We start from the raw sequence: 26,462 nt of genomic DNA, 5'->3' as shown, positions 1-26,462 counted from the left end.
CGTCGAAGGGAACAACCTACTCCCATTAGTATAGTATGGGTCCCGCATGCTTACCTTGGTCTACGGATGCATCTGGTCTCGCCGCGGGTACGTCTGCTTCTCTGCGTTCTTCGGATCGAGAAACGAAGCGCGCACGGCGTTTATAAGCCGGTCCCGTTCGTATTCGATGCAGGTGTGCCTGACAGCTTGTAACACCTGCATGCGTAAAGGTGTCTCAGTAATCAGTAAAACTATGCGCCATTTTGTAGTGGTTTGAATATCTCTAGCGGGATAGGGTCTCGGGTGTATAAATGTATTTAGCTAACACTCGCTCGAGACTACCTGACCATCGCATGGATAGATAATTTGACATATCCTAAATTGGATAGTATGCGTCCGACTCCTTTCACGTATCCTCATAGTGTGTTATATTAGCCTGGTCATAACCGTTGAATTACAATGCGAGTCAGGCCAGTCTTAAGGTACGGACGCCCCGTGGTGGTAAAGGGGACAAGCCGGGGGATGGTAAAAAAACCTCCTTTACTTGAGGGAAAGCCAATTTTACTTTATTATGGAATAGGGAGAATATATCCATAACAAAGGTTAGCTGGATGGAGAGTCCGGAGAGGACATCGAGGTGTGTCAAAAGTAACAAATCCACACCAGTCACATAACTCGAAGCAAACAAATAAAGTGATGGAGGTGCCTATATAAGAATACACCTATCCATGAAAAAAATAGCTACCCATTATGAAGGGACTAACCTACCCTTTATTAGTATTAGTTGAGTCTATTATTTCAAAATTTATAAGGGTTTTTTTTAATCCCATATTGATTTCTTTAGTCCAAATAGGATATTTTTATTTAGACCCCTCTTCTAGATTAGAGTGTCCCAATCTTCTCTGCTGTTTAATCCCTTCCTTATCGTATCAAACTTCATAACCTCTTATTGTAAAGATACTTAGCTCGATGTGGATCTGATGTCTTCATAATGTGAATTCGATGTCTCCATAATCCGTGTGGATAGAGACTTTCTTGAAAGAAATACACCTTATTTGAGGTGAGTAGGTGTGCGAATGAATGTTCCAATAGGATGTGTGAATGTTGGAGTGTCCCTATCCCAAATTGGTCATGAGCTAGTTTATAACGGAGGGTTGATGGAATAGACTTTTAGTACTGCAGTAAGTAACATATAGATGAATTGAATGCAACGAAAACCCTGTACCCCTATCAAAGGACAGAATAAAATGTACCAAGATAGCTAGATTAGAGAACCAGGGAGCATCGTCTCCTATATGTAAATTTGTCCTGACAATGTTTTGATCCACTACTTTTCTAACACGCAGGAGGAAACGTGAGTTTTACCCCAAGGGACTTGAATCTTTGTCCTGAGGAAGGTGTGCCGATATCCAAGGGCAGTGACACCGAAACGCGTCAACGCCTTTTTTTTGATACAAAGAATTCAAGCCCAGTAAATCTCTGGTACACCACCAAAAAAAGGATAAAAAGAGATTTGTTTGAAAACTATCGACAGGGCTCTATGAATCTTACAATTCACAACTGTAACGGTTGCTTTTGACTCTTGGGGTTTTATTTATTTTTATTTTTAATTTCCAATTCCGAATTCACACTGCTGACATTGTTTCTTTACAGTAAATTGTTATGCTTGAAGTTAGGATCTGTTGATACCCTGTTATATGTTAGACCGGATATTGATTTTCACTTATAAATTGGTGAATTAATTTGTAACTGTGATTTTTTACCTACTGTATGGACTGTTCATTCTTTGTGTTTTTAAATGACAACATTACTTCTGAAATGCATTGATTTTTATCTATTTATGTATGTTTTTTCTTTGTTTTAATAAAAAAAGTCTGTGAACGGTATAAAAAAGTTGATGACAAATGGTGGTTTCTAGTATGAATGAGTGAATGAACGGTGCTTTCCAGGGATCCTCTATATACTTAATGTCTTGGTAAAACACCCGTAAAACGGGAACAAATTCCTTTCTGGTTAGCACAGAAAATCACTCAAATAGAGGCAGTATTTCCTGATACTACCCCTATAGAGAAACACAGAATCTTGACCATCTGCCTTCCTATGGGAATCGCACCACACATAGAGGACTGCGACACCTGGGGTACAGTCTTTGCTTCCATTTACACAAAAACACACGGTGTTCCGTCTATGGCGGTAATACCAGAAGTGCTAAAACAGATTCAAAATGAATACAGTCCAGAGCCCCCTTTAAATCTTGGTATGAAATTACTGAAAGACTTCAAGCAGGTCTCGGCTATATTATTAGCCAACATAAAGGGAGAAGCAGCATCTGTGGCGATCCGCCAGAAGTTGAAGGAAACAGATATAACAGATCAGCCAGTTGAGCTTGCCAGAATCATAGAGAAATGCTATGAAGAATTAGGTAGAGACAGCTTGGGTGGAAAACCAGTAAAGCCCCAACTGCTCGAAAATCCTGAAAAATTATTTATTAAAAATAATTCAAACACTCCTAAAAAGAGCTGGGATGGAAATAAACAATCCACTCCCAAGGGAAAAGTTTTCGAGTCCAGAGGAAGGTCTCCTCGACGGAGGGAAAGAACTCCGACTCGAGAACACCAGTCTCCCCAGAGGGAGCCCTCTGAGAAAAGATATAACCTTAGAAATAGGGATAATCTAAAAAAACCTGATAGATATCAAAGTATTGATACACGTCCCTCTCGATCTTTTTCGCAGAAATCGGAAAGAAGAGGACGGTCAGACCCAGGAGAGCACACCAAGTCCAAAGACAAGGAACCTGCTCAGAGTAAAAAATCTCAATTTCCAAAAAAGAAGGTAGCCAGTATTAGAGTTATCAACCATGCCGAGAATACTGAGAACACAGTTGAAAAACGGGGAGTGGGCATTGACAATGTTGGACAGTGCAGCAGAAATCAGTATAGCCCGCAAGATCTTGATGAGTCATCTGGAGACAGTGGACACGAATGAATACATTCAGGTTGAAACTGCCGACACCAGACTTAGCGAGCCCCATAAAATATACGAAATAACATTGCGTATAGAGGGTGACTAGGAAAATAAGGGGTCTATTTTGGGATAAACTCTCAAAAGGCTATGATATTCTGGTAGCTGAAAAAGATTGCCCCCCAGGGTTTGTCAGGGAGTGCCCTCATGGCGAAGAAATAATTATGCCTGCCTTCTCAAATCACATTCCGATTCACAAAAAATATACTTATGCAAGGAAATGGGCAGTAGCCCAGGCACCGGCATTATATAAAAATCAAGTAGGATGGGATGAGGATTCTCCTCCTCACAAAATCCAGTTAAAAAGTGAACCAACTGCCCAACGGCAGTATCCCATTAAGCAAGAAGCTAAAAAACAGGTCTGGGAGATCTTAGATCAACTTGAATACCAGGGGGTGATTGAAACGTGCACCTCTCAAATGAACAATCCTTTGTTTCCTGTCTCCAAGCCAGACAATTCATATCGTCTAGTTTTGGATTACAGACACCTTAATGCATGTTGTAAAACATTTGCAGTACAAAACTCGCATAGTGCAGCCCTAATGAATAACATAGTTAGGAAAAAATATAAAACGACATTAGACATATCTAATGGTTTCTTTTGTCAAAATATTGCACCCGAAAGCAGATATTTGACCACTTTCTCAGCATTTGGGTCGCAGAAAAAATTCTGCCGACTCCCACAGGGGTTCAAGAACAGCCCAGGACTATTCTCAGCTAGGGTAACAGAGTTACTACAAATATATGATGATGAGGCATTATCTTACGTAGATGATATTTATCTCACAGACGACGACTTGGATACTCACTTGAAAAGAGTGAACATCATTATACTTGGGTTCGCGGCAGAGGGTTACAAATTCAACTTTAAAAAGTCTCGAATTGCCCATCTGACAGTACTATTTTTAGGGTACGAATTATCAAGTGAAGGAAAAAGCCTAGCGGACAACTTCTTAGAGAAGTGCGCTGTACTCTAAGCTCCAAAAACGCTGAAGAATTTACAATCCATACTAGGTTTTCTGAATTTCGGAAGAACTTTTACGAACTAATAAAACCTGATTTTAAACAAATCAATTGGACTCAAAAACACACAGAAATTTTGAGATCACTGCAAACAGACATGTTAGCAAAAACAAAATTAGATACACGTTGCTTGATAAGAGACAGAGCTCTTGAGGCGGAAGCCGAGAGCAAGAAAAACGCAATTTTTAAGACTACTTTTAAAATATTGTGTGTGCGAATACTGTGTTTACTGCAATTTTAAAGATTACTTTTAAAACTGGTTGAGTGTGATTTAAACTGTATTCCCCAGAAGCCTAACTACTGCCCCCTTGGCGATCGACCCCCCGCGCAGCCGAGCCAGGCGCTGAGGCGGGTTGAGGACAGCCGCCGTGGACCCCCGGGCAACGCCCACTGAGTTAGGCCACGCCCCCTCGCTCTCGCTACAAATTCGCGCGCTTTCTCGTCAGCGCTTGATAAGAGACAGAGCTCTTGAGGCGGAAGCCGAGAGCAAGAAAAACGCAATTTTTAAGACTACTTTCAAAATATTGTGTGTGTGAATACTGTGTTTACTGCAATTTTAAAGATTACTTTTAAAACTGGTTGAGTGTGATTTAAACTGTATTCCCCTGAAGCCTAACTACTGCCCCCTTGGCGATCGACCCCCCCGCGCAGCCGAGCCAGTCGCTGAGGCGGGTTGATGACAGCTGCCGTGAACCCCCGGGCAACGCCCACTGAGTTAGGCCACGCCCCCCTCGCTCTCGCTACAAATTTGCGCGCTTTCTCATCAGCGCTTGATAAGAGACAGAGCTCTTGAGGCGGAAGCCGAGAGCAAGAAAAACGCAATTTTTAAGACTACTTTTAAAATATTGTGTGTGTGAATACTGTGTTTACTGCAATTTTAAAGATTACTTTTAAAACTGGTTGAGTGTGATTTAAACTGTATTCCCCTGAAGCCTAACTACTGCCCCCTTGGCGATCGACCCCCCGCGCAGCCGAGCCAGGCGCTGAGGCGGGTTGAGGACAGCCGCCGTGAACCCCCGGGCAACGCCCACTGAGTTAGGCCACACCCCCTCCATCTTCCACATTTAAGAATGTGCTGTTTCCGGAGGCGCAGCGGACGGGCGCAGCGGGCGCGCCGGCGGTGCGCCGAAGGCGCGCCAAAGGCAAGCCCGTCTGCGCCCGTCCGCGACCTGACGGGACCAGGGGCCACAACCCCTGCCCCCCAATCCATCCAGGTCAGGACATATAGCTCAGCCGCTATAAAAAAGATAAGGCCCTCCATCATGGCGCAATGCCCGCTTTCCTTTCTTCCAGCCGACCTCCCCATTCAATGCCCTGGCTGCAAACACTCCTTTGACACCAGTGAGTCTCCAGCCACGTCCCAGGAATACCAGATGTACCTGTTAAATTGTCGATCTCTTCCTCGGCACAGCACGCAAATATGTCTACTCCTAGAAAATCACAACCCAGACGCCATCTTTCTGACTGAGACATGGCTCTTGTCCCATTCAGAGCCAGACATAGTCTCCGCCCTACCCCCCGGGTTTCAAATCTATAGACTGGACCGGACCAAGGGAAGAGGTGGAGGCCTGGCTAATATTCTAAAAGAGAAATACTGCTGCCGCATTACTACCGAAGCTATTCCTGAATGCGAGAGCCTAGCATTCAGCATAGACTTCTCTGCGAACAGCTCCCTCTCTGGCACCCTGATATACCGCCCCCCCCAGACTCAGGAAAGCTGTTCCTTAGATCTCTACCAGATATCATCGCGAATCGACTTCTAACCCCGGCTAACTATACAGTTCTAGGAGATCTTAATCTCCATTTTGACTCCCCCACAGACCTTGCCGCCAGGGAACCGAGCAGCTTTACAACTGATCCAGTTGGTTAGGTCCCCCACCCATGAAAAGGGGAACCTGCTCGACCCAATCTTTAGTAACTGCACTGGACTGACGGTTGGGCAACCTACTCGCCTTCCATGGACAGACCACTTCCTTATCCCATTCACCTGGTCTACCACCAAACTTCCCTCACTGCCTCCCCGCCCCATAACCAGGAGGAACTGGAAAAAACTTCCCATAGAGCCCTGGACAACTATCCTTGAATGCTCTCGTCCACCTCCCTGTACAAACTCCAACCAAGCAAATAACAACTATGACGGTTGGATCAGGGAATCACTGGATACGATCCTCCCTCTACGGAAATCTACTCCCAAGAGATTACACAAATCTGCTCCCTGGTTCTCAGATTCCCTGAGAGACCTGAAACGCCTCTGCAGGAAAAAAGAGAGAGCCTGGCGAATAGACATCCTCCCGGAAAATAAAAAACAATACAAAGAGGCTATTAAGGCCTACAGAAATGGGGTTAGAGCGGCCCAGACCTCCTACTTCGCAGACCAAATAATGGCAGCAAAATCAAAACCCAAGGAAATCTTCCATGTGGTCAAAAAATGCATTACCGTCAATACTGCCCCCCCAGTCCCGAAAACGTTAGATCAATGTAATGAACTTGCAGACTTTTTTCATAACAAAGTCACTCAGATCTACTCTGCTTTCCCGGTAACAGCTAACAACTCAATAACACCCAATCAAAGCTCCCCGACTAACTCCCCCCTGCAAGGACAGCCTATGCTGGGCCACTTTTCCCCACTAAACCTGGAGACACTGCAACAACTGGCACGCCAAGTCAAATCTGGGTCCCCCCTCGACCCTGCCCCACCAGAAATATTGCTCCAGGCAGGCCAAGCCATCCTTCCAGTGGTGCTAGAGCTCCTTAATTCATCCATATCCTCCTGCACAGTACCCACTGGATGGAAGAGAGCCATGGTACGGGCTCTGTTAAAGAAACCCACCCTCAATCCAGAAGATCACTCCAGCTACCGCCCAATCTCACTACTTCCCTGGGTAAGTAAGGTGCTGGAGAAACACATAAACACTCAGTTGACACAATTTCTGGAAAGCCATGCACTCCTGGACCCATCCCGGACAGGTTTCAGGCCAAAACATGGTACTGAAACTGCTTTGCTGGCAGTTGTCGAAGAGTCTCGAAGGATACTAGATCAGGGGGGATCAGTGGCAGTGATCCTCCTTGATCTAAGTGCAGCCTTCGACACTGTCAGCCATGCCACTCTTCTGAACCGTCTGCATAACATCGGTATTGGAGGCGATGCACTAAAATGGCTTGAATCATTCCTGCACAATAGATCCTTCCAGATCTTCGATGGGGACACAATATCAGCCAGTAAACCCCTAGACTGTGGAGTACCACAGGGCTCTTCACTGAGCCCTGTGCTCTTCAATGTCTATATGAAACCATTGGCTGGGCTCGTCGAACCGTCAGGTATAAAAATTGTATCATATGCTGACGATACCCAGCTAGTGGTTTCATTGACTCAGGAAGGCACCGGTCACACCTCAGGAAATGTGATGAATTGCCTAGAGGATATAAAAAAGTGGATGACAGGCTCATCATTAAAGTTGAATGGAGACAAAACGGAGCTCATGCTCCTAGGCCCCGCATCACCCACATCACTCCCCTCCATGTGGCCTGGATGTTTGGGCACTCCTCCCACCCCCAAAGAGAGTGTAAAAAGCCTAGGAGTATGGCTGGATAAAAACCTCTCCTTCTCCACCCAGGCTACTAAATTATCCGCCATCTGTTTTGGCCTACTTAGAATACTAAGGAAGGTCCTCCCCCTCCTCCCAATGGAAGCCAAACAAGTGGCAGTTCAGGGCCTGATTCAGTCCCGGCTGGACTCAAATAACGCCCTGTATGTGGGGGCCCCAGAGCTGTCCATGCGAAAACTTCAGGTGGTCCAGAACTGCGCAGCCCGCGCCTTGTTACAGATTCCGAGGACGCAGTCTGCTAAACCCGCACTGATCGCCCTACACTGGCTCCCAGTAAAGCAGAGAGTGGCATTTAAGGCACTATGCATCGCCCATTGAGCTTTCTGGAAGTCAGGTCCAGCGATCATTAACAAACTGGTTACTCAATACCATCCCAACAGAACCCTCCGATCTACGGAAGCCTTTCTGACCGCAGTCCCAAGAGTGCGGAGAGCCAGGACCGGAGGAAGGATGTTCTCCTTAAACGCCGCGAAGATGTGGAACACACTCCCGCTACAAATCAGGCTCAATCCTAACCTACTCTCATTCCGCAAGCAATTGAAAACTTATTTGTTTGCCAGGTCCACCTAAAGCTTAGTCTCCGCTATCCCTCAGTTCTGCTTTTTATGCTTTAGCGCTTAGACGCCCATTGGGCAGCAATCGCGCTCTATAAATCACAATACAATACAATACAATACAATACAATACAATACAATACAACACACGCAATCTTGTAATCCGAGTCATCCCAGGAAGATGCGGATTCATGTACCTAACCTCTAATGAGGGAGAAAAGGTACCAATTTCAATTAAATCTCACTTGTACACACAAGTAGAAAAAACATTCAGTCACACAGAAAGAACTGTGAAAGCAGTGCAAATTGCATTAGCAAATGAACGACAACTAGCACACGGCAAAAGGATTAATATCCTCACAGCGGAATCCGCCTTCGAGGCGCTATTCAGCCCAGTAAACCTGCCTACAGTGTCACTGGATCCGAAATGGATACAGTGTGTAGATTCTCTAGGAGCGGAAGATGTGAAATACTATTTTGCCCCGCAATTCGAAGAACTGAATGATTTAGAATATGAAGAAGAATATCCTCTGCCAATCGAACTTCTGCCTCTCCCACAATACGCCTGTATAATCTATACAGATAGATTTGTACAGCATTTCAACGTAGAGAGCAAATCCTACGATGCAGCCTGTGCAATTGTTAAAGATCGTTGGCTGCGCGGTACATTCAGACCGAAAGTAACAAAAACTGAATCAGTAAGAAACTGTTCGGCTCAGAGAGCTGAAATCAGATGTTTAAAGATGCCACTCGAAAATGCAGAACGTGAATTCCCGACACTTATCGTGTGCGATTCTCATTTATGCTTCAACTCTTACAATAATAAACTGCAGAGTTGGATTGAAAACGATTACAAAGATGACACAGGTGCCACAATAAAGCATAAATTGCTCTGGAAACAGGTAGCTCTTTTACAGAAAGAACTACAAAAGACTCACGTGATACACGCACAGAGTCTTCAACGTGATGGCGTTCACGTTGCAGGGAATTCATTGGCTAATACAGCCACAACGGAAGCAACTAAACCGGCTTCCGTAGCCACAAAAAAGCGTGCAGAAAAATACATAGACGGGGAAACCATGCTGGCAGTAAAAACGACCGTAAAAGGCGACTGTGCAGCACTGCCCGTGAACTATCCACTCAATTATGCATACGTAATCGATGCAAACTCCGTTCCTTTTGCTCGAATCCCTGGAGTGGGGGAAAGGGTAATTCCAAACAGGGACCGGAGGGGCTTCCTCATACAGGAAGCACACATGGGATTGGGTCTGAGACACCAAACAATCAGGGACTCTCTGAGAGAGTTAGAATCAAAGTACTGGTGGCCGTAAATGAGTGAAGGCATTCATGAGTTTGCAAAAAACTGTGAAGACTGCAACAGAGATCGCAGTGGAGAACCGGCCAGTGTAGTGTCGGAAGCCCTAATAGAAAGCATCAGGCAATCTATCCGCGCTATCAAAAAAGAGAAACGCGTCCCATTGTACATCGTTAAGGCTAAACACACTTAAAAAATGAGGCCTCCAGCGCTCGGGTGACGCCAGAACGGTTATAAAAGATCTGCGAGTTCCATTCTGACCAGGGTCCTGCTTTCAGCTCTCGAGCTTATAGGGAGACCATGGCCAGCATGGGATTTGGGTTGCGGTATTCTTGTCCGTCGCACCCCGAAGGGAATAGTGTGGTAGAAAGAAAAAACCGGGACATAAAGCGATCTATAACAGCGAAGGTATTAGGTTCAGGCACTGGGTGGGTCAAACATTTAATAAGTGTCCAGACCAGTCTTAACAATTTGCCAAGAAAATCTCTAAAAGGTTTCAGCCCATACGCGCTATTGTTCGGAATTAGAATGAGAATTCAGGACTTAGATAGTCAGGTGTCAGTGGTACAAGAAAAGAAAACAGACTTTGACATCAAAGATCGTTTGGCTGTTTTACAGGAACTGAATGAAACAAGAAAATCCTTAAGCAACATAAAGTTAAAGCAACAGCTAGATACCACTGACGAGGCACCACAAGCAACAGCCCCAGCAAGGCCTGTCTGGATTCCAAAGATTGGGGATCTAGTCAGAGAAAAAATCGCGGTGAAGAAGGAATTTGGGCCTTCTTACAGAAAAGCAGTACCTGTCTTGGCAGTCACCGGAACAAGATCAGTAGTACTCCCGCCCCTTGCTGGTAAAAAGGAGAACAGAGTCGTATCTATCGACCTGGTAAAACCACAACCATGTGGCCTATAATCAACAGTAGGCCCAGTGGACTCCCAAGAAACAACAGAATACCCAAACTTGCAACAATCCAAGAGGTTCAAACTGAAAGACTAATCACATTCGATCAGCCTGCAGTGCACAGAGAAGGACTATGCAATAATGCCATGGAACTCGTGCCTCTTGAGACACAGATTGAAACAGTTCGTCAAGAAACACCAGTCTACAATAATGTGGCATCAGAAAGTGCTACCGAAAGACAGATTGAAAGAACAATCCCAACAATTGACAGAACTGCCTCTGGTTATTTCATCAACTTCGACAACTTCTCTGAAGATCAAAACGACCCCGAAGTGATGCCAGAAACTAAAAAGACTTTTAAAGAAAAAGCAACGGAACTCTTTCATCAACTGAAGGAAATCTAACTTATTTCCCCTTGGTTAGAGTTCTGGTTCGGTCTAGGTGTATTTTTCCTCCTGCTTTGGCTCATCATGGTACTTTGTTTGGGAAAATTCATTGAGGGAAAATATAGTAGAATGGACACAGCAAGTCAGAACATCGACCTGTTCCTCAAACCACACAGATCATCCCACGTGAAGAAAAGAGAACTGTCAACAGTAAATGTCACAGCAATTCCAATACCTGGTGGGGTAGTATGGGAGAAAACTGACTATGAGATCTATGGTCCGGTCGAAATCCTGAAGTATCCTCATCAACTGAAGGTTTCCTTAAGTGACTTTGTAAAAGCTAGTACATTCTCTGATGATTGGGACTTTAACAGTATTAATGACATGATGTCTGATTTAGTAATGTCAGCTAGATTCACAGAACATGATTATTTACAAGGTTCATCTAGTTATGAGCAGACATTCTGCTACACACATTATGGCGATCATTATTTGCATAAATCTGCACAGCCTAGAAATATTTTTAAGTATAATCAATGGGAACATTGTTCTACACCGCCTAATAGCAGTTTGAAAGCATTTTTTGAGAAATTCAAATACTTCTCAGGGTTTAACACCAGTGATGCAGAAACGTTTTATTACAAACTTTTAGATAATACAGGAATGAAAACAATGCTGACAAACACTAAGTTAATATATTCAGAAGCATTTTATGAAAAAATGATGACATTTGGTTTTCAATATTGGAAAAATAACATTGAAACAAAAACCATTTGGGGTACAAAAGATTGGCAGGTACAAGGCCTTGAAGCACTTTTCAGAACCTGCATGATACCAGAACATATGATGTTTTTAAATGACACAATTCACCAAACATCTTGTCTTGGCCTAGCTAAGATCAAAGACCTTAACAAACCGTCTATTCCAAAACCAATACCTGAGAATGCAGGTATTGGTTTTGAACAGATATTGAGATAGACGTATCACAAATTTTACATTTTAACAGAACACATCCTGATTGGAAAAAGTGGTTAATCTGGCCTACTGACACAAACAACTGTCAAGATAGATTCCTGAACAAAACACAGGGGTTAAAAATGACCAGACAAGACCCTAGATACTCCCAGAGACAACATCCAGGGATAGTAACAACATACAGTGTAGGGAAACTCTGCCTCGAATGGCTAGGAACATCCACACTGGCTGAAATTAAGCAACACTTGTCTTTACTAAAAGATGGTGCTGATTTGCGCGATTTTATTCTTGGACCACGCAAACAGCGTCAAAAACATGTCATAGCGACCAGTATCTATGCTGCATACAACGAGGCTTGGAAAGTCACACAAATTGAAACAGCAGGAAAAATACGAGAAATTGATTGTATTAATTTGGAAAAATCACTTTCTGTAGTGGACAATGGGTTAATGACTCTGTCCTCCAGAATATATTCGTTGGACAATATTGTATCTTCTGCCTTTGACATAATAGACAGAGACTTTCTAATGTTACAGCATGGCCAATCTCAATTACGTTCTATTGTACAATTAGGCTGGATGCTGCAAAATCTTCGTTCACACTATGTGCCTTGGCGTTTAATCAACACAACGTCATTATTTTCCATTTTTAACCTTACTGATAAACAAATCAGTTTGGCACAGAAAGGAGCAGACTATACAATCCTGAGCATCGAAAAACTTGAGAGATTACCATTGACAATGTCAGAAAGTCGTGTCATTGAATGGATAATACACGGAATTATCACTATTCCGATAACAACTTTCCGATTTAAAAAGTGCCTTGAATACATACCTACTGGCCAGTATGAACGATTGGGTAAAGGTTATGTTAAATCAGAATGGAAATTACCATACACACATTCATGCTACAGTGACAGCGACAAAAATGTATTCCTCAGTGGTGAAAATTGTAAACATTCACTAAGCGGTATACTTTTGTGTCAGGGTATTAATTTACACGGAGCCTGTGAAGGTAATTTTAACAATCTTTCATGCCACCAGCTAGTCACACCTGCAACTTAGATAGAGCCCTTCTTTATGCAACTTGCGAATGGGAGTTACATTCTTAGAACGGGTCACAGATGTTGTGGCCTTGTTCCAGGGAAAAGTTATCTAGTAAGCGTAACATCCATGGTCAAATGCTGTATGCAAGCATTGTTCCCGAGCGGGCCTGTAGACACAGAGACTCCCATCTGGCCTCGTCTGAATCTCTATTCTATACGAATTGATACTTTAAGCAAAATGAAGTCTGTGCTTATACAGACACCAGTGCCCATAACGTCATCAAAAGAGACGTATGATCTTCTAGTTGCAAGGACAGCTACGGAGGTTCATGTCCTTTTATCAACAAATTGCCCCGTGTATTTCGTAGAAATGCTTAGCCAACTCCTTAACATGTCTAGTGCCAAAGGCATCCCAGGCATATTTAAGACGATTTTTACGGGACTGCTAACACCATTTCAAGCAATTCTGGGAATCGTTCCAAATTTTGTCCATTCTGTTTTTGGCGGCATACCCCTATTTTTGGGACTTGTAGCAGGGATTTTATTTTTGACCCTCTTGCTTCGTTATGGCAAGCCAAAGCTCAGACATGACTCCTATGGGAATGGAAGAGACAATCCTAGCAATCCGCTACCGGGATGGAATAACTAGAGTCCTTGGATTGGCCAGGCTGAGAGATCTAAACATGACCTGGTTCCTTTCATTCAGACCTATATCGCAGACCTTTATCTTACTGGTACTTCGATGTATGCTAGGCGGAGATGAGTGCGTGTTGGACATCTGTCTTTCACTTCCATCAGCAGTACCAATGGACGTCGATACTTTGCTCAGTCCAATAACGGCTCACGCATTGTGTTGTCCGCAGCGGCTACCAATCCTGATGATGGCATTCGTTGAGACTCCTGTGCTACGACTAGGTGGTAACAGTGGAGCGAGTGACAAAAGCAGCATCACCCAGGTACGACCTTCTGTGAGCATTGCTGATCCCGACTATGATGACAGCAATCATTCTCACACCTGCCAAGTTACAGCACTATCGAATTTGGTTGAACTGTCACCTGATTTTATAGACCAATTCTTTGAGAGCCTGTCTGATATGATGTTCTCACCCGAACAGAAATAATAACTTTGGAGAAGCTTTCCGACACACAGCGTTCCCATGAACTCTGAATTCGGCCTTCAGTTTTGAACAACAAAAACTGCTAAAAGCGTTGGAACTCTATTTTCCCCGTTCAAGCAATAATTCTTTTGAATTGAACACTTTTTAATATTCACCCTTTTTGGCACGAAAAATGATTTGCTTAAATTAAAAACTTTTCATAGAGAACAGTAGCTTCAACTTCTATTTTTACATACATCTAGAGACATAATAACTTTACACCAGCCTCTAGCACATTTATTGCAATGCATTTATATGTGATGATTTATCTCGCCCTCCTTCTGTTTCAGAGATATTTCATGTGTAATTCTTTTTGCATAATCGTTCATTGATTTCATATGCTATAATTTTTGAATGATTTCTATGCTTCAAAAACGTACAGTACCTAAATTTTCAAGTATTACAATATACGCCTGTTTCAAATACATTTATGTATTTTGGGGTGGGCAATGTTACACGTGCATCTTATTGCTCTAGTTTTAGTAATTTGATGGACATGAATTCGTGGAGTGGGTGTGGCGTTCTAATCTAGGATCCTGATCGATACTGTGACCTTATGCCCCTATTCGGCTATAAATACGTTTATTCCCTATATTGGCATAACTGCTCAAGTGCAATATTCAGTAACTCATCTCTGGCCTCACACGAACAGAGCCACATTCCAGAAAAGCTTTCTCTGCCACTTCCTTTGCAACCAATTAGTGCAAAGACAGAGCAGAAGTTACTATCTGAGATTCCTAGATTAACACTCTGAGTTCTTCAACAAGATAAAAACTCAGCAAACCTGGAAATCCCCGCTTGCTGTGTTTTGATTAGTAACAGAACTCTAATGAGCACTGATAGACGATCACTTCCTAGTGACATCTTTATTGACGTCTTATGTCCAGCAAACTTACGTCAAACAAGGCACCTTTCAGGTATAAATACTACCAACGTGGCCTTAAGCAAGACCCCTGTTGCCCGTCGCCTGAAGCTGCTGTTATGCTGAAGATATCATAGCTGCTATCGCTACTGCTATCGCTGCTAACTAGCGAACGATGGTGTGGTGAACCTAGGAGCTGAACATCCGTCCCCCTGCAAGAGCCCATCAGATGCAAGCTGCCCGCGGACGCTGTCCCCCCTCATTCTCCTCCTCGACGTGCTGAGAAGAGACGCTGCCTTTCTCCTGCCGAGAAATCCAGCTCCAGCGTTTCTGGTCTACCCTTGCGGGTGACTGGGATATCGAGCCCTGAGGGAGATTCCAGACCTCCATCATTCTATTCCAGAGGTATGGTGTTGACTAAACCCTTGAGAGAGAATTCTTGAAGCAAACCTTGGCAAAACCAACTTAACTTAAAGCTACTTACTTACTCCCCTCCCAAGTATTAGGCTTAGGTCAGGTACACTGGGGTAGGCGTAGTTAGAAGCACCAGTTGAGTATTTTAGCCTAATGTATATATGAATGTATATATGTTTTATTACTTTTAAACCATTGTATGGCTAAGAAACTATATCAATGCTTTTACAGTATTATTTCGCAATACTTATCTTACTGTACGTACTTTTTATAATAACAAGTCTTGCAATTGTGGCAATTCATTTCTCTTGTACGAGAAGAAAGACTGTTCAATAAATGTTAACCCTTTATTGACAAATGCCCGTCTCTCTGTTCTCTACATATTGTGAAAGTAAACTGCACCAACCTGACTGAGTAAAATAACTGTCTATTGTTTCACACGACCCTAGAGATTGACTCTTGATCTGAGGAGCAAAGTTGTCATGTTGCACGGTTGTTGGAAAACTGAATCCCTTCTTGTCTGTACCAGGGAAGTTGATCACTTCCTATTACAGTCAAGAAAGTTTCCAGTGACCTCTGAGCTAGTTGGTAACAAACCCAATTAAGTTTAGCATAGTCAGTAGAGGCCTGGAAGATCCGCACTTCTACGTCGATACTACTGTTTATGTTATTCCAATGCGCAGGGCCTATTGGGAAAATAGGAACTACGCTACACTATGGAGGTTATAATGACAGACTCCCAGTCATGTACTCAATATGGCTGCACTGTACTTACAATGTCTGTGACTGGCACAGACACTGTAGGGGCATATTGCTTGCGCCGCTATTCCATCTCCTGCTCCCTGCCTTTTGGCTGTAAGGCCTGCGAGAGGGGTGACTTATCAATGCCACAGGCAGTGTTTGTGGGCATGGCACACAGGGATGTGTGTCATGTTGACTCTTCAGTTTTGTCTGCACCAAAACATGCATAATGCAATGGAAGTGTGTGCTTGTTACGGTGAGGGGTCTCTGAGCGTGGCACAATACATGCTGAAGCCCTCAGAGCCTTTCTCTGATCACAAGACCCTTCGAACACGTGGTACCTTTTACAAGGGATTTATATGTGATAGAGGTGTGCCAATTGTGAGAACAAAGGTACAATTTTGGTAAAGAACACAGGCCCTGGGAAACTGATTAGTAGGGTCCCAGGGCAAACTCAGTCAAAATGCTTCAGATAGCAGACAAAAAGTGGGGGGTAACCATGCAAAAAGGGGCACTTATCAACCCCCACAAACGAAAGAGGATGAGACTATCCTTTACAAGTAGAGACTTCATTGTCTAAGTGGAAAAACCTGGAAAGTCCATCTGCATTGGGATTGGCAGTCCAAGGTTCGTGTTCAACTGTAAAATCCATTCCCATTAGGGAGATGGACCACCTCAAAAGATTTAGATTCTCACCTTTCATCTGCATAAGCTATCTTAGAGGGCTGTGGTGGGTTTGAATCAGGAAGTGAGTACCAAACAGGCAGGGTCTAAACTTCTTCAGAGACCAAACCACAGCAAAGGCTTCCATCTGAATGGCATTCCAATGCTATTCCCAGGGGAGTAGAATCCTGCTTAGAAAAGCAACAGGTTAGTCTTGGCCATCATCGTTGGGATAGAACCACTCCAAGCCCCAGCTCAGAAGCATCTGTCTGCACAGTGAACCCCAGTGAGCATTCTGGAGCTTTTAGAATAGGTGCTGAACTCATAGCCTCTTTCAGGCTGTCAAAAGCCTTAGACAACTAACTGTCCAATTAACTGTCTTGGTCATCTTCTTGGAGGTAAGTTCTGTGAGGAGTGTCCCAATGGATCCATACCCCTGAATAAACCTCCTGTAGTGGAGAATGAAGTCAAGGAATGCCCTGATTTGAGTCTGGGTTTTGGAGCTTCCCAGTCCAGAATTGTCTGGACCTTGGTTTGTAAGGGTTGCGCTTGGCCTCAACCTACGAGGTGGCCCAAGTAAATAACAGTACCCTGCCCTATTTGGCATTTTGTTGCCTTGATAGTTAGGCCTGTAGATTGCAGAGCCTATAAAACCTTCCCCATCAGGACCAGTGATCCTGCCAGGAGGAGTAGAGGCATTCTTTATACTAAAAGGCATAACAGTAAACTGATAATGCCCATCAGGTGTGGAAAATGTTGTCTTCTCTTTGGCTCCTCAAGCCATGAAAATCTGCTAGTACACTGCAGTCAAGTCAAAGGTGCTGAGAAATGTGTCTGCCCCATGTCTATCAGCTCATCAGCCCTTATTATGTGGTGAGCATCTGTCTCAGTGACAGAGCTTAGGCCTCTAAAGTCCACACAGAACCTCATCTCTCTCTTTCCACCCTGTGGGTGAGGTTTGGGGACTAAGACATTTGGGCTGGCCCTGGGAGTTTCAAAGAATTCAATAACCCCTAACTCCAGCAGCTTGCTGAATTCAGCTTTCTCAGACAGCCAATAGATCTTTGTTTTGACAGGAAAGATTTCCCCAGTGTTCAAATTATGGGGACACCAGTGTGTCTGTCCAGGGCTTAAGGAGAAGGGCCTCCTTCTTGTGAGATGCTCTCTTGGTGTAAAATAAAATGTACAAGTGCGATCGGTGCCCACAGATGCACAGGGATGGCTCTTCCATCCAAGGGGGATGCTAAATGGTTGGCAAAGTGATGGACAATCCTCCAAGGGCTTGGGAAGGTGGCACAGCTTTTGGACAAAGCAGGTTGGTGCAACTGTCGAGGTGCCAGCAACAAGGTATGGTTTGGTGCCAAGTTCAGGGTAAGTCCTCAGTTCTCAGTTCTCTCATTGACTGCTCCCCTTTGTCCTGCTTCTGTTCCCAGGTAAACAAATCTGCTGGTCTGGTGTTGAGGGGGCCCCAAGTACTGAATTTAGGGATGTTAAGGGGAGTTAAGGCTAATAACAAATAGGCTAATTACACCCTCTACATGACAACTTTCTGCTAGGAGTGGGTCAAATCCCCAACCAGAGTTACTAGTTTCACCAAAACCAAGATGGGACTGTCCACTTCAGGTGGCCCACCTTAGGGCTGTGCTTAACCCAAAAACGTAACAATCCTTCTGATTAAATAATTTCCTGCCTGCTCTGGTGCCAAATGGGCCCCAGGGGATGGCATTCCCAAGGTATGGGGGGAAGCCAGGGTTGCTTATCAAAGGCAATAGAGGCTTTGAAGCCTTTTGGCCTTGATCTGCTAAATCACTAGCCATACTGTTGGAGGAGGTGAGGACATATCCCTCTGGAGCAGGCATTGGTTCTGGCCTCTGCCAGAGTGGGCTGTATCCACAGGGGTTCAGAAACATGTTTGTGGTGGCAGGCTTGACGATACCAGTTAGCCAGCACATTAAAGGACTCGTAGATGTTCAGTGGGTACATCTTAGTAGCCCCCAAGTGCCTGTCAAAATAAACCTGATAATGACACCAGTATACATTGATTGAGAGGAGGTGTTTGATACCAAACATCAATATTTTTAGTAAAGCCATTATGTAGCTGGGTAATTCATAATGACAAGTACCCAGTACATACCTTTAACATGGCTTCCTGATCACTTTCAAAGCCCTAGTAATTGAATTAGGTATCACATGGGCACATCTGCTCATGCAGATGTGACCTCATATGTAATATAATGCACCCTGCTTTAGGGCTCTAAGGCATGCTGTAGGGGTGGCTTACATACAAGACATTCAGTGAACTTGGGCATTGCACACAGAGAGTGTGCAATGCCATGTTTCAGAAGGACTTGTGCCCCTCCAAGCATCCTGGAGTGTAGTTTTATTTGGGTTTCTTTAAGTGGCATAATATATGCTGCAGCCAATAGAAACCCTCTTTAATGTCCATGTCCTGTGTACTGTAGGTACCACTAACTAGAGACTTACAGGGGTGCTAAAGGTTACCATTTGGCATTTCAGTTTTAGGGGTAGGAATACGGGCACTGGGGCCTGGCTATCAGGCTTCAGTGCACTGCTGAGTCAAAAACCAGCATCCAGTATGAGGGCAAAAAGTGGGGAGTCATCTGCAAGGAGAAGTTCTGCTCCCTACAAGGTAGATTCTTTGTCTGTCACCTTTGGTTAGACTAGTATGGGATCCCTCCATCTATGTAATTATTTAGGTGGATTAAATCCATCATTACTATGTGCTATGATTTGGCTTAAATTCCCCTTCATTCAGTCATTGAGGGGAGATCCTCTAGGGGAATGTTGGCTTCTTGGGCCTCTTTGCAGAGGGTCTCTTTGAAGGATATTTGCTGTGCAGCCACTTGGCAAACAATAAACACCTCATACTTTCTTGTACCGATACAGAGTCCAGTTGGGAAAAGATTTTTCTATAGTTATTGGTGAGTGTGTACTTCCTGCTGTATCAGAATAATAATTTATGTTGGCTTACACATTAGTGAAGATCATTTTTGCATTCACTTATTGGGTTTGGTATTCTTCTATAGTTAGTCTTGCTCTGCTTGGGTATTGTCATGCAGTTAAGGACTGTAGAGGGGAAGACAGATACAGTCCCGTTTTTTTCCCTCTGTTGGATTATGCAAAAGAGGATTGTTTTAACTTGCTTGTATATATACAGGATGTGATGTCAGTACTCCTCCCCTTTTCTACTGCCACATAGGAATGGTGGCCACATTGTGGGTTTTGTTAGTATGTCAGCTAGGGAACAGTTCCTGCGTGACGAAGATAGAATCTCGTAGGTAAGGACTGTGTTGAGAAAGACCTCGACTCAGAGTAATGAAGATTACCGGTGAGTAACCGGGCCAATGCCTTCCACTATGTTAAGATAGGTCGTGCCTGTCTATATGGTGTTTGCTATCTTGGCTGTGAACTCCCCAACCAATCTTTGCATTTGCTTCTCGTTATTTATAAATTTGTAACATTCTGTAAAACCAATTTAGGCCAGAATCATCAAGTACTCCACTTGAAGCAACTCCGAGATCAAGATAAGTCACAAAGAGTTGGGGATAGAAATACAATGGGTTCAGGAGGGAACTGAAATAGAAAAGCTATAAGGACAGTGATGAGGACGTACACCTTGAGGGAAGGTTTTCAATTTCAAGGCCGGGAGATTCAGAGGAATAAGGAAAGGACGGGCGTAGGGGGGAGGATGATCTAACCAGCATGAGAATAAGGGAAGAATCCTCTTAAGACCAACCCGGGATAGGAGTCTGCCCAAAGCCTGAGTCCGTACCAATAGTTGGGAGGAGCAACAGGAAGTATGATAACAGCGGGCACCTATGGGTGTATATGGAACCATGGGGGCAAAGGCTGGAGAGAATCAGCGAAGGAAAATAAATCCCTTAAATCGCTCCAACCTATTACAAATACTGGTTAAGTACCCCACATTGTGTGTGGTTACTTCTGATGATATCAGACATGTAGGTTTTTATAACTAATTCAGAAGGAAATGAGGTAACAAAGGTGCTTTTTTATTCTAAATTTGTAAAGCAGATGTCGATAAGGGCAGAGGGAGACCTGAAAAAGGAGGGAATAAGTCTTGTGTATGATAACTATCTTGGAATAGAAGAGGGTAATCCCGGGGACTCTGGGACCCTCACCTATTTTGCAGGTTTACGCCCCAAGCATATACAGTATGATATACTATGTTTTAATACAGAAGAATATGCACTGATAAAAATCAAGGAAGGAGGGTTAACAGTAACAATAACAAATACCGCAAAGGGGGCAGCTCTGAGCAATCAATTTGATCTACTGTCCGAATCCTCAATAAGTTGGGGGAACAGTTTGTAAGAAGGGATGAGCAAGCTGGATTAGGATTTAGGGTCTGAACACAGCCTACGTACACTTTCATGGCATATAGGGGGATACAGAAGACAGCTATCCCAAGACACTTTTAGAGAAATGCTGGGTAGCTATGATATTTTCTGTCTTCAAGAGTCCTGGCTGTGTGAGATACCCGAACCAATAGATGACTTTTTCATGCTTACTAAAGAGGCAGTATGAATGAATTTAGAGTGTCCCTCGGGGTTGATCACGTTGGTATAATCATAAAGAGACAATAAAACAACTAATTTAAAAGTGAAACGTAGGTGGCTATTAGCCTGTCAGGGAGAATCGTACAGTGGTGTGCGCGCAAGGGAACTAATGCAGTGATCGATGTATATAATCAGCCAGGTGCAATAATAGATTATGAAAAGCAACTGGATTTGATAGAGAATGATCTAGAGGCTATTCTTTTAATAAAAGCACCTTATCTGATAATGATCGTAGGATATTTTAACCATTAACTAGATCCTTCCCATAGTGATAAACTGTTTAAATACCTTTTAACCATTGCACAAGTACTGACAGCAAATGTTGCTGGAGCTGGTAGTTCTGCACGTGATAAACATTTAGTAAAATTCCTTGGATCCATAGGATTATTGTGTGCCAATGGATGGTCGAATACTGACTGCCCTGCAAGGAAGACCTTCCGCATAGGGCATCAGAATTGCCCAATTTATTATACTTTTATAAATGCTTGGTATTTTAAGAAAGTAGAATGATTTGAAATACTGCAGTGTGAAGGTAGCGTCCAATGGCCCTTTCAATGACTAATGAAGAGGGACAAGAGTCTGAAAGAGAAAAAGTGGTCCCCTTACAGATTGAACATCCTAGACATATAACTACTCGCATAACGGAGGACAACTTGAAATTGGTTGATAATCTAATCATTGATTATAGGGCCGTGGATGAATTGGCGCAAGGGGATACAATTTTAATCCGGCACCAGCATAAAATTGAGCAGGTAGTAAACTGTCTAAGGATACAGGTAAAAGCAGGGCCCGCCTTTAAGAAAAAAGAGAGAACAAATGGTTGGTTCAATAATGAGTGCAGGAACTTAAAATTCAGGGTACGAAAATGGGAAAGACAATTAAGCAAAAGACCGGATAAGGGAACTATGAAGACCCTTTGAGTGGCAAAAATGGAAAATAAAAATAAGTAAGCTGAGAGACAAGAAATTAAAATATATGTCCAAAACTTGGGATACAATGTTATAAGTGATAAACACAAATAATATAAGATTATTCTGGCGTCTGATAAAAGAGGGAAACTTACACAAGGAAATCTGGTGTTTAGTGGGTGAAGACGATTGGGTCAACCATTTGAGTGATCTGTATAACACACATAAATAGGGAAAATATCCTGGAAATTAGGTTTGAGGAGACACAACTACTAAGGCCGCATTTCTCCTTCCAAACATAAAAGAAATCATTGAATCCCAAAAGCTAACTAAAGCGGCAGGGCCAGATAATCTACCCTCAGTCATATTAAAAAATAGTATAGATTGGTGGTCAAGCTTCTTGAATGCGACCTTCCAGAATATTTTAACTTCTTGGAAAGTTGGAAGGGGGCTATTTTTCGGCCAATTTATAAAAAAGAGGATACTACATTACCTCAGAATTATGGCCTTATATGTTTGTTGGATGTGGGGGAGAACGTTTTTTCTAAGATATTACTAGGCGTAGTGAAGACCTGGGCAGAGCAGTATAACTTGATGCCAATAGAGCAAGGTGGGTCAAGGAGGACGATTCAACCATCGACCATTGCCTAATTGTTTGGGGAATGGCAAAAAAGGCAACTGAAGTGTGAGGTAACCTGTTCTGCTGCTTTGTGGACTTCCGAGCTGCCTGCGAGTTGGTAGATCGTAGTCTACTGTGGAGTATGTTGGCAGAGCTTGGAATCATCAACAAGGCAGTACTTGCTTTCATTCAGGAAATGCACTCAAGGAATTGGGCCAGGGTTATCTTGGATACTCATGGAACCCTATCTAATAAAATTCAGATAATGAATGGTTTGTGGCAGGGCTGTATTCTTTCCCCATTGGTATTCTCCCTGTTTTTATCCGATTTGCCTAATATATTGAGCAGGGCAGGTGGTGTCAGCCCCAAGATGGTGGGACCCATATATCTTGTCTGCTATATGCAGATGATTTAGTGATAGCGGATATGACGGAGTTTGGCTTGCAAAAAAAACGGGATGCCTTTTATGAGTATTGCCTAAAGAAATGCCTCACGGTCAACCTAGAAAAGACCAAAATAATGGTACTGGGTAAAAGGAAGAGCTCATTGTACTGGAAATTAGGAGAGGTCTGAGTCGAAGAAGTGGATAGATACAAATATTTGGGTATGTGGTTCAACAGTAAGCTAAACTGGAGGGATCACATACAGTCACTTAAATCAAAGGCTCTCTCTTCAGTTTGGGGCCTTAAACAATTTAAGCAAAAGTACGGAGGCCCCTCGCTTCAGCGAATTCTATCGGCTTTTAACACCTTGACTGCTAAGGCAATTCCCGCTGGGTGCTGACCTACTATGAATCCCATTGTTCATGACGAGCTCAGCTCATCATAAGCACACGACCAGTGTACTGCATGACGAGCTGAGCTCGTCATGAGCATGGAAGGTATTGGTCCGCTCACAGTTCCAATATAGGGTAGAAGTTTTGTTCATGGGAGGTAAATCGGATTGGAACTCAGGAGGGCAAATGCGTTAAACAGTTCCTTGCATGCCCCTCATCAACTATGATACAGGCTGTATGTGTGGAATGTCATCTTACAGCCTGAAATGTTCGGGGTATGCAAGCGTCACTGAACTTCTGGCAGCGAATAAATGGAGAGGGGTCCCCCAAAATACCTAACCTCTGTAAAAAAGAAATAGAGGATTGCAAATTAAATTGGGCTAGAAATAAGCTAGATAAGGTATGTGTTAAACTTTCCCTAGAATCAGATCCATGGAGTTTGGGGCAGCAGATTCCCAAGTCGGTGTTGCGTGCTATTATTAATACGAAGGCCCGAGAGGAAGATTTGGGTTATACGAGGAGCAAATAATCGTCCTTCCTGTTCAGGATAAACGGGTGGACCAATGGTCATATATTCCCGTATATGGAGGCCATGTCTAACCCAATGCTTATAAATATAGTTCTGAAATTTAGAGTTGTCTTGAACCCATGCAACACTGACTGGAAGATAAAATCCACAATGATGAACAGGGTCTGTGCACATGTGGACTACAAGTAAAATGTAACGGTCTGCATATTCTGATGGATTGTTTGTGATTCTTAGAAGAACGGAAAAAATGTAAACCCCCTTTTTCTTGCCTATGAAATTATTAGTTGGGATCAAGCTCTCAGTTTATTGATAAATATGAGATTTTTAAATACGACATATGCAATGGGAAGATTTTTAATTGCAATACAGGAGTCGGGGGTAGAAACGTGATCTTACCCATGATTAGGAATACCCCTGGCACTTGATAATCAAGGCGGATGTACAACTGTATACCCAATGTATAAGTGATCTCTTCCCCTCGTTAATGATGAATTAGGTACTCCTTATGGCCTGTTAGGGTTCCCATTGTTTATTTTACCAGGATTTTATTGTGTTTTATATTGGTTTATAGTCACAGTGTCTGTATAATTCATATTTCAATTGTAAGTATTGTGGTACTTTCTTTTTATGGCTATATATGCCAAATAAAAATATAATAATAACAACAACTATTGTTTTGTTTTCCAAACTTCATGCTGGTTTTTGTTTATTAGTTCACCTTTCTGATGCTGTGACATACTTTTCATCATCTTCCAGATGCTTGGATCACTCGTCATCGCCTTCCAGATACATTTTGGTACTATTACAGACGCAATGGCATACAATTCAAAACCGACCAGATGAAGTGACATACTTTTCATCACCTTCCAGATGCTGTGGCATACTTTTCGTTACCTTTCAGATGCTGTGGCATACTTTTCATCACCTTCCAGATGCTGTGGCATACTTTTCATCACCTTCCAGTTGCTGTGGCATACTTTTGGTCACCTTCCAGATGCTGTGGCATACATTTCATCACCTTACAGATGCAGTGACATCCTTTTTGTTACCTTTCAAAAGCTATGGCATATTTTTAGTCACCTTTCAGATGCTGTGGCATACTTTTGGTCACCTTCCAGATGCTGTGGCATACATTTCATCACCTTACAGATGCAGTGACATACTTTTTGTTACCTTTCAGATGCTATGGCATACTTTTTGTCACTTTTCAGATGCTGTGACATACGTTTGGTCACCTTTCAGATGCTGTGGCATACTTTTGGTCACTTTTAGTCACCTTCCAGATGCTGTGGCATACATTTCATCACCTTTCAGATGCAGTGGCATACTTTCTGCTACCTTCCAGATGCTATGGCATACTTTTTGTCACTTTTGGTCATATTTCAGATGCTGTGGCATATTTTTGGTCACTTTTGGTCACCTTCCAGATGCTGTGGCATACATTTCATCACCTTCCAGATGCAGTGACATACTTTTTGTCACCTTTCAAGTGATGTGGCATACTTTTGGTCACTTTTGGTCACCTTCCAGAGCCTGCATTCCCAGTGTAAAAAGTTGTATCAAGCTAATTAGGATATCAGTTTTTAATCCGAATAGGGTATCTGCTCTACTTCTTTCTTGTAATCATGTATTACAGATGATCTAGGATGTGGAAATGCTGCAGACTATAGACTGCATTCACAATACATTGTAAGGCACATTTGGTTTGATAGTGACTTGTACCAAAATGTGGAAAATATGTGAGCATCAAATGAAAAGTTCAATAGAAGTGTGTTTATTTTTGGAGTTCAGATTCTACATGTATTGTTCACATGATATGCAGCCAGAAGAACTATTTCATCAAAAGGAGAATAGAGCACAGAATTCATGGATGGCAGAGTGACTGAACTTTAAGAGAATATTGCGTCACCTCAGTACTCTGTGACCTTATCTAATGTCTCAAGGATGGGCATTGTACCTCTGCCCACAGATCTATGGGTGAACCTATAATATGTAGTGGGTGCTGCTTAATCCCATATTTTATATATTCTGATATCTTACATCATACAGGAATGTTGTATACTTGGTGTTATTTAATGCTGTCATTAGAGAATGTATCAAATAAATGCAAATATTTCCATGTCAAACTGAAAATGAGTTCTACAAGTGAACCAAATTACGACCATAATCTTTTGAATGAATAACTGAATGGGGAGGGCAGGTTTATAGAGCGCTCGGCTAATGCGGGGAGTGTCCAGGGCCGGACTGGGAACCTAAACCAACTGTGGCAAACTGCTCAGCCAGCCCCCCTCGTTTGTTGGGCGAGGGCGCAGCCAAGCTGTTTACTAGGGCCGGTTTCGGCTGATTTTGTTACAGGGCCCCAATATTGCCAGCCTCCGGTAACAAAAACA

At 43.1% G+C, this 26,462-nt stretch overlaps 1 protein-coding gene across 1 annotated transcript in view; it reads left to right on the top strand.

The window, feature by feature from the left end:
* LOC147725132 (uncharacterized) overlaps positions 1-26,200 on the top strand; it is a 187,574-nt gene extending 161,374 nt beyond the window's left edge. Inside the window, exon 3 of the mRNA XM_086967113.1 lies at positions 24,829-26,200. Coding sequence (XP_086823239.1) covers positions 24,829-24,920 — 92 coding nt within the window. The 3' untranslated portion in view covers positions 24,921-26,200. The remainder of the gene's footprint in view (positions 1-24,828) is intronic.
* Positions 26,201-26,462: the final 262 nt, after the last annotated feature.

Source organism: Lissotriton vulgaris, chromosome 4_1 (genome assembly GCF_964263255.1).
Source record: "Lissotriton vulgaris chromosome 4_1, aLisVul1.2, whole genome shotgun sequence".
In the NCBI taxonomy this organism is placed as follows: Eukaryota; Metazoa; Chordata; class Amphibia; order Caudata; family Salamandridae; genus Lissotriton; species Lissotriton vulgaris.
This window is presented reverse-complemented; position numbering and strand designations above follow the sequence as displayed.